This window comes from Epinephelus moara, chromosome 6, assembly GCF_006386435.1.
Source record: "Epinephelus moara isolate mb chromosome 6, YSFRI_EMoa_1.0, whole genome shotgun sequence".
Taxonomy (NCBI): domain Eukaryota; kingdom Metazoa; phylum Chordata; class Actinopteri; order Perciformes; family Serranidae; genus Epinephelus; species Epinephelus moara.
In genome coordinates, this window is record NC_065511.1 from 16787807 (window position 1) to 16798073 (window position 10267).

At 37.2% G+C, this 10267-nt stretch overlaps 1 protein-coding gene across 1 annotated transcript in view; it reads right to left on the minus strand.

The window, feature by feature from the left end:
• Positions 1-2320: 2320 nt before the first annotated feature.
• Positions 2321-10267, minus strand: part of ddc (dopa decarboxylase) — a 26316-nt gene continuing 18369 nt past the window's right edge. The window contains exons 10-14 of the mRNA XM_050046828.1: positions 10032-10108; positions 8580-8599; positions 8351-8449; positions 5306-5407; positions 2321-4849 (exon numbers count right to left, since the gene is read on the minus strand). Coding sequence (XP_049902785.1) covers positions 4649-4849; positions 5306-5407; positions 8351-8449; positions 8580-8599; positions 10032-10108 — 499 coding nt within the window. The 3' untranslated portion in view covers positions 2321-4648. The remainder of the gene's footprint in view (positions 4850-5305; positions 5408-8350; positions 8450-8579; positions 8600-10031; positions 10109-10267) is intronic.

Genomic DNA, 10267 nt, shown 5'->3' on the forward strand with positions numbered 1-10267 from the left:
AGCCCTGTGAGGCAAATTGTGATTTGTGATATTGGGCTTTATAAATAAAATTGATTGATTGATTGATTGATACTATACTATGGCATTTTTTAATGGCATAATGATATGACTTTTTTGTGATGTACTATAGTGTCAAATTTTATTGGCGCACTATACTATGTCATTTTTTGTGATATACTATACTATAACATTTTATGGCATACTATACCATGACATTTTTTTGTGAAATACTACACTGTAACATTTTTATTGCATACTATATTAGGACATACTCCAGTATGATATTTTTTGTGATGTACTGTAGTGTAAATTTTTTATGGCATACTATACCATGACATTTTCAGTGACATACTTTACCATGACATTTTATTGTGACATTACCTTAGTGTGAAATTTTTATGGCATACTATAAAGTGACATTTTTTATGACATACTACACTAGGACATTCTCAGTGGTATACTATACTATGATATTTTTTTGGTGACATACTTTAGTGTGAAATTTTCATAGCATACTATACTATGACATTTTTTGTGACATACTATAGTGTGATTTTTTTTATGGTACTATACTATGACATTTGTATTACATACTACGCTTTTATATTTTTTGTGACATACTTTACTATAAAATTTTTATGGCATGCTATACTACAGCATTTTTTAATGGCATAGTATACTATAACATTTTTATTGCATACTATACTATGACATTTTTTTATGGTAAACTATACTTTGACATTTTTATTGTCATGTACTATTGTGTAAAATGTTTATGGCAAACTATACTATGACATTTTTATTGCATATTATACTATGACATTTTTGTGACATATTATTCTTTAACATTTTTATGACATAAGATACCATGTCATTTCTTAATGACATACTATACTATGGCATGTCTGTGATATACTATAGTGTGATTTTTTTTTATGGTAATTATACTATGACATTTTTATGGCATACTATAACATTTTTATGACATAGGATACCATGTCATTTCTTAATGGCATACTATACTATGAATTTTCTGTGATGTACTATAGTGTGAATTTTTTTTATGGTAATTATACTATGACATTTTTATGGCATACTATACTATCACATTTTTGTGACATACTATAGTGTGAACTTTTTATGGCATACTATACCAAGACTTTTTTTTTAATGTCATACAATATTATGACATTTTTAAAACAAATACTATACCATGACATTTTAATTGTATTTGTTGTGACATATGATAGTGAAAAACATTTATGGCATACTATACTGTGACTTTTTTTTAAATACTATACCATGACATTTTTAATGGCATACTGTACTATAACATTTTTAATGGCATACTTTACGATGACAGTTTGATGAGATAATATACTATGACTTTTTTATGGCATACTATACTATGACAATTTTGTAACATAATATAGTGTGAACATTTTATAGGATATTATACTACATCACTTTACTACTATTAAACTAAAGATGTATTTGAGGTTCACCACTGCACTGGAAATTAATGTCCATTGGTGCCACAGTTGATGCACATTTTTAAGAGCATACTTTTTTTTTTTTTAAATCAATACATTATTCAGGGGACAATTTGATACTTTCTGGATATTGGAGGGTACTACCAGGGAATCAACACGACTGTGTTTCTGGGCATTTTCTCAAGTAGCTGTATGATTGTAGATGTTTTACCGTAACAGATCAAAAGAATTGCTATAGAGAAGTTCTGCTTGTCTACAGCTATTTTTGTGACATAACGTTGCCTGCAGAATGATCTTAATGTAGCTTCTGAAGTAAGTGAATGAGCAAGCGAATATAGTAATCAGGGTCTAAGAATTAACCTCTAATACTGAATCCTCATCTGTATTTATAGAACACTGGCCTTTGTCCTCAGGGATTAAGATGCTCAGGAGGAGGTTGAGTGGCACAGCATGGTGTGTGTGTGTGTGTGTGTGTGTGCCTGTCATCTTTAATTGAGTACACTGCAGTAGAGGGACAGCAGGCTGCATTTTCACTACTCTGTCTCTGATATACTGGAAAACATAACCACTGATTGCATCCAGTAGTTTGACATGGCTGATTCGTGGTGGTGTCTAATATGTTATGGTCTCTGTGTGAGCCAATGTTGTGTTAAGAGGTTCCAACAGTTGGGTCCAGGCAGAACTATTTCCTACCATAGTATACTGTAGATCAGTGGTTTTCCAAAGCTTTTTAGAACACGGCACTCCTTTTCAGTTTTACTGTCATGATGACCCTGATGAATTGTAAACCTTTAATGAGGATTATAAAAAGAAAGATCCAACGACCATTCAGACTACAGGAGACTTTATTAAAATAAACCCACACAATTGCATGCACCACACAGCCAAGCCAGACGGAAACACCTTGATCAGCAACAGCAGCATCCTTTGACATGAACGTATGAATTAACAGCAACATTTGGTGATGTCACACTACACATTTACATAGTGACAAGACAAGTTGTGGATGGGGACAACCAGCAGGAGACTAGCCTTGTTTTAATTACATTTGTTAGTCATGTGAATCTATCTTAAATCCCAAGGCTTAAAGTCAAACATAGTGTATGTCATGAGAGACTATTGTGAGGAGTGTTACAGACCCTAGTTTCCTGGTACACAGAATGATAAACTAGGAGTGATCTTATAGGCACCAAATCAGTGTTAGACAGTGTGCAGTCAAAGAATAATTAATGTATGCAGCATTTACACAACTTAGATTTTAAACCCTTTTCTTATAACTCTACACATTTGATCATTTATCTCTGTCTGAATACAGTAATTTAATACTACACAGTATAGGGTGGCTATGTTAGATCTGTGTCATTAATAAATTCCCTGTGTAACTGTAATGATTTGGATCAAGTTCAGTAAACAAACAAATAATGGTCCTGAATACCCCTAAAAGTAGCATCATTTCCTTCTCATCCAGGTGACATACAGTGAAACAGTGACTGTCTTGTGCTACAATGTTGGGAGGTGCTGACCATCTTCGCGTAAGACACTAGATGAATTAATAGGAATTTTGTCAGAGCAAAAGAAAAGGTAGGCTCTTGCCTACAATTATATATTAAACGCAATTATTTGAATAAATTAATGCACTTACAAAAAGGGGTTAAACCCGATTACTTGGAGCAATGTTAGAATTATTTAACTTCACAGGCTCTATGAAGCCCTTCATACAATATATAGCCAATCTACAGAGGTAATGTGATAAAGTCATCTTTCTTAAACTATTACAACCCATTCATTTCTAATTCTTCACTAAACAAAAAAAGCTGTTTCTCTATGAGCCCCCACAGAAAATTGCAGAAACACATAAACTCCAATATTCATTCACACATACAATGTGCAATACATTCATTGCAAAACTAAAAAAGATCACCCTCAACCAATCAAATTCTTTACACAGAAGACACAGAAGCGGCATAGACAATAAAAACAGGGTCTGCAGTGGAATGATTCCATTGAGATGACAACAATAATATAATCATGAAAGAGTGAGAGATAAAAGCGAAGTGAATGGAGGGAGAAGTTGCAGATAGAAAATGTAATATTTGGAACACATTCTTTCCTTTTATACACATTTGAGTGTTTGTAGTTGTGTATACGTTTTTTTTTCTTCCCATACATTAAATTGTGAACTTAGCAATATAATGACCACTACTTACATACTTAATAACCAGGCTGCAGACAAGAAGACACCTGACTGCTAAGTAGGGGTGGGCAATACCACAAAACTTGGTTTCAATCTGATCTGGCCAGAATCTACGATATTGATACTGATACGGTACTTTTTATTATTAAAAGTGGCATTTTTCTTTTTATGTCAGGAAAGCCATGATTTATACATAAGAGCTAATGATGACCAATTACAGTCTAAAAATGTGACATTTACCAACACTGAAAAATAAACTAAAATATTATTTCACAAGTCTGCTGTTACCAGGATATTCCTTGTCTGAGCCTCACTGAAACAACTGTAAACACTGTCTCTGTGTCAGAGGTCTTGATGCTAATGCATTTCACTCCTTCTCCCTTGTTTTGGTTGCAGCTCCAAGTTCTCTTTCTCACCTTTTCCTCTTTGATTAATCCATCACTGCTATTATGTGTCTGATTAAACAAGTCATCCTTGGACATAATTTCTACATTGAACGTCTGTGGACAGCTACAGTAACGTGGATGTGCAAGCGTGTGTATTCATAGGCTCCAGCAGTAAATGGGACGGCTGGGAAGTGAGCTTACCGCCCTCCTACTGCTGACATTGGGTAAAAGTGAAACTAAGAAGATGCTGCTGGGTCTGGAGTAAGTTGTTTGAGTGTAGACAACACAACAGCAATGGAGACATAAAGAGTACATGTACTAGATGTGTTCACGGCAATGGAACATTGCACAGACAGTATTACCCCTGACGTAGAGGAGAGAAACTGATCCCTATAGTATCAAGAGTATCAATATTTTACCATTTATCCGCCCACCCCTACTACTAAGTGAGTTGTGAAATCATTGCTCATTCCCTTTATGACATTTTAGATCTGCAACATAAAACCCAGTATCTTTGTCTTAACTTTGGTCCTAATTTCGGCATCAGTGTGGACAAGCCCTATCCCGCCTTTTGGTCAATGACTGGGCTCCTGCAAAAGCTCAAAGGTCAGCTGCGTGATGTGCCGCCATGCTTGTTGGATGTGACATGACTCAGTAGTGCGTGCGCAGATGGCAAAGCGCAGGACAAAGCGGCCAGAGAGCTGGCAAGGCACCAGGTGGATCTCTCTGCTCTTGTTGATCTTTTTCAGCAACAGCTGGTTCAACTCATTAGAGCCCTGAGAGGAAGGGACAAGGAGATGACTCACACTATCCATCTTTTTCCCATATTCAATATCACATTCAAAAACACGCTAATATGTAATGTAGAGTTTCACATGCCTATTTAGCCATTTGAAGAGTAGGTAATGTGTGTAAGAAAGACTGAACCACTACAGTATAGAAAATCTATGTATATCACCTTCTGAAACACCATATTCAACATTATTAATATAACTTATAGCCCTCAGCTTTCCTCTGCCAATGAAAACAACATCTGATCAAACTGATGAGGATTTTTTTTAGCTGACTTCTGTAGTGATAGTTGAACCTCCCTTCTCAGATCTGTGAGTGCATCATTACTGTAATCTATCTACAATAGGTGTTAAATTAGTTTTACAGGGTAAGGAACTTTTGTACAGGACCACACTGGATTTATCAAGTTATCGTAGGTTTATGATGCTGAGTGTTGTTACCTTGAGCCTGAAGCAGACCAGTCCCATGATGACCTCTGCACAGATCTCGAACCTTTTGTCTGCTCTTACCAGACTCTCAAACTCTTTAGCCAGGGCCACTTGCTGTAAAGAGAAGACATAGATTATTGAAGACATAGATTATAATGTGCTATGACTCATGCACAGTTTGTAAAATGCACCTAAGGATATAAGGTGCATGTAGATGAAAGTAGTACACTTGCACTGTTCTTATGCCCACATGCTTTAATTAGTGTGCAGAGATCTGAGAATGTCTAACTGCAAACTAAATTTAATGAGCAAGTGAAAGGACAAAGAGTTATTTATACAGTAGTAGGTTATAAACAGTGTCACAGAGCATTTCCAAGGAAAAAATGTGGAAACTGTTGCCTGGCTTCACATATGACCTCTGTAAGAAAACAGCTGGCTGCTTGAAAGCATCTCTACTAAAGGCTGCAATTTCTATAATTTCCACTAGATGGCATTGCTGTTTCATTACATGCCACAGTGCATTCAGCCATAAAAATCACAGGACTTTTCAGAGTGATTCAGTTTGTACCCTGCAACCAAAGCCCAGGAGTGTAAATGTCACCATCTGTAACCATCGATAACTGAATGCATTTGATTAAAAGGGCATGTTGAGAGGGTTAGTGCACATCCTGGTAGGAGACACTGCCTAGGAGTTCAAACAAGTTCAAAATCAAGACTCGGTAACCATGAAATAGTCTGTATCAAAATCTGCTCTCAAGAAATGTCATTGCACTCTTATTAAGTCATTCCCAAATGGCAATGTACACTCAAACATGCTCCTGTTTATCCACTTATGATCAAAGAGCCCACCAGGACACTAAATGCATGGTGAAACTCTGGATATGCATCACTGCATCTGATCACAATTATATGGTACAACTTCAACTATACTTTTCCTGCCTCCCTAACGAAGCTAAACACAGGCTTAAATGACCGACTGGTTGACCACCACCTTGTTTCCTCATTCCCAGCCAGTAATTCACCATCACTCATAAGTGTTTACAAGCCAATATACTATAATGACCCCGTTTGTCTGCTAATTACTAGGTAGGTCTCTTATTCTACATGCGTCATTAAAATGCTCCATTTTACAACTCCTTTTTCTCCTGGGAGGACAATTCATTGGTGTTTATAAAAAAAAAGTAGAATTTTAATTTGTTTTTCTTTACTGGGAAAGAGGAAACTCACAGGCAGTACAACCAAATGCTGTATTTCCATTTGAACACATTGTCTGACTCTACAAGATTCAGCTACAGAAGACTGAAGCTGTTCTAGCGGATGTACAATGGAGTAGTGTGTCATGGTTTATGGCTGCAGGGATCACTTCTGCTTCTGCTGCTTCATTTAAAATGGAGAATAAACATAAAACAGACTGATTTGATTGACAGAGCAGACTGGGGGGAGGGAAGGGGAATATGAGGGGAAGAGACGTTTGAAGCATAGAGAGAGAAATGGCTGGAGAAAAGGGTGGGTATGGGTGAGGGGCAAAGGAGGATAAATGTAGGAAAATGTTGCTATAATAAGAAGATACAGACCAGGCCCATATGACTGACAGGATGTGCTGATGGAGGCAGAGATGACGGCAGTGAATGAACTTTAGTGGTAAGGAGGATTATGTGGGGTGATGTGTGGGAGGGAGGACGGAGATGACATTTACCATACAGATCGGGCATATGTGATCATCAAAAGTGTTTTTTTTTTTCTTTCTCAGGAGTGAGTAGGAATGAGATTCAGAGAGGAAGAAAATACGAAGAATGACGTTCACCACTGTCAGCCCTGTTCTAATCTTTTAGTCATGTATAATGAAGTCAGGATTGGATTAAGTTAATAGCACTACTGGATTACAATGCTGCTAATAGCAAATGGGTTTTTTTTTTGACAGCTAATATTGTGTAAAACTCTATTTCCCAAAACTATAACATAAAACCAACTACTCACTCTCCTCTGGACAAACACCAGACTTTTAGCACAAAATGAAACACTATACTGCTATATAAATGTAATTTATTGTCTTGTAATGTGCCATAGAAACCATTGCATCAATACAAACACCACTTAACACCATTAAGTAAAATCGTAAAAGTCATGAATCAACACGATCAATAAAGTGAATTTACTGTTACAAAGGCTAATAAACAAAGTGTCTTTCTGAGTTTAATTATCTTGTGAGTGGGCACAGTTAACCTTCAACAGAGTCTCTGGTCGAGATGGGCAACTGCCCCTTCTCCTAGTAACACTGTAATACAATTGTTGTGACATTAGTGACTGCAACAAACAAAGCAAATACACTGCTACTGCATCTTTGATACACAGAGTACTGTCTTTGCTAATAAGCTTCAACCTGGGATACTTGTTTAATGAGAACGCTGTGGCTATAATATAGCATATTATGCCAGAACATCAGGTCACTCAAAAGTTAAGGCTGTATAAGGCTGTATTTTCTAGTAAATATCAGTGTTAACTTGCTTGTTTGTGTTTGGATCTGAAGGACTGTTTTGGGAGTTTGTGTATTTTAATGAGGATGATTTCTACATGAAAGTTTTGGGTTATGTGTGTCAGAATTTTAAAAAAGAAATAAATCTAAACGCAGAAATTATTAGGTTTTAAACAGGAATTTAAGGGCACATATAGATTTCCTATATTTAACAAGATAAGTCCTGTTGTGATCAACAAGCTCTTTCTAAGGTGAGACATGGTCAAGACAACAGAAAAAAGGTTATAGACAAACACCAACCACAAAAAACAGAAAAGATATACATTAACATATTGCAATCTTAAAATACCAGTATCTGCCAATTCATTCAACCTTGTACTTATGAGCTCTTTAAATTTGAGCAGAAAGATCCGCTAACTCAGTTTAAAATCAGAGAGCAGAGCACACAAAAGCTTTCTTTCCCAACTTAGTCCGTCCACTAGGAACAGACAACAAGATTAAATCTTGAGATCTCAGACTATAACTGCAGTCAGGTCACTGTTCAATCAAAGTGGACATGATGGATTATTCAGTTGGTCTCCTACCTTGCGTATATGAGCCTGCAGGCCATGGAGTCCATACAAACGGAAGACAAACCACATCTTTAGTGAGCGAAATCTTCTTCCCAGTGGGATCTGCCAATGCTGCAGGACAGGGGATGAAGCGTGTCGGAGAATGGTTACAGCTTTAACCTCTGCAAGTTTGATGCTAACTGGGATTATTAGATTTCTTGCAAATTTTAGAAAATGAATTATCATTACTAATTTATCTTACCCTATAATCTGTGACCAGCCCTGTTGATAGAAAAACAGTTTAGGAGTCAGTTAAAAATGTCACTAAATATGTGCATTGTTAATGCAGCTTTTCAAGCTGCTTTAGGCTCAGCTTGCATTGATAAAGTTGAATCAAAAACGCTTTGACTTTGAACATTATTAGCGCCAGAAAATTATATACTGTAAAGCTGTTGAATTTGGGATTGCCTTCCATTGTCCAGGTGTTGCCGTCATTGCGCCCACCCCCTCTATCTCACTGATCACAGCACACGTCAGTCCACACAGACCAGCTATAGAGAGCTCATCTCTACAGAATGGAGGCCCATGTTAGCTGGTGCTAATAACCACTAATTAGATTGAAGAGTCCAGATTGTATGAGCGAAAGGCTTTTGTCAGGTGCCTCAGTGTGGTGGGAGGTAGTTGTTTGTCTGTCTCTCTGTCCGGTTGTCTGTGTGACAAATTATAGTGCAGATCTGAGCCCATCTGCATGCTAGGAGCATGTACACCAGCACACACAGTAGACACATATACACACACGCTGAAACATAATGTGGGATATTTTAAAGTTATTTTCATGTCTGATGACAATTTCCATGATGTTAATGAAATGCATTAATCAAATTAGGTCCCAAATACGGTAAGTCAGCTTAACTTCGGGTAGAATAGAATGAGAAAATTATTAAGATCACTCATAGAAGCCAGTGTTTACACACTTACATACTTACACACACACACACACACACACACACACAACTTATTGACAAAATGCATTTCCTAGCCCCTTGGCCTTACCTTAACCATCACAACTAATTGCCTAACCCCAACCCTTACTCTAAACCTAATGTAAACCTAATTCTAACCTGAACCCCAAAACCTCAAAGCTCAAAAAGTCTTAACCCTCAAACAGACCTTTAAAAAAGTGAGGACGGGCCAAAATGCCCTCACTTTGTTGGTAAAATACAGTATTTGGTCCTCACTATGCAGCATGTACAAGCACACACACACACACACACTCTACCCTAACCTTTGCAGACAAAACGCGAAATCAGGTGAAACCAAGTCTCACTCACTCAAAACTGTCCTCACTTTCAAACGTGTCCCCCTTCTCAAGGTCTTTAACTCAGGTGGGTCCTCACAAACATAGATACACAAGAGTATTCTCACACACACTTGTCTGGTTGTCACACAGTCATCTTGATGCCTGTGTTTATCTGCTTAAGGCTACGCAATGATGCCTTTTAGGACGTGGTGCAATGCTCCAGCAGTTATTGTTGAAACAGAAATGTGTGTCTTTTGGCTCAGATGGGCAAACTAACCACCGTCCTCACAGAGAGAACAATAAACAAGGTCGCAGCTGTTTATTTTTGTCATTATGTTGTGCAGTAGACCACATTTTCATCCGACCTGACCTGTGATCATTGATTCAAATACTTTAAGTGAAATGACTCCATACCTGACTCCTGGTTCTCGTGTTTCAGGTAGAGTGGTTCCACCTTGAAGGCTCCAATAATGTCCTCTCTCTTCTTCACCCTGTTGACAGGTGTTAACAAGCAGAGAGAAACAGACTTAAAGGAGCTATATGTAAGAAATCTAAAGCAAATAGTCATAAAATCCTCCTAATATGTCAGAGAGACTAAGGAATAATGTTTATATAACATACTGATCTCACCGACAACAATAGTACGGCCA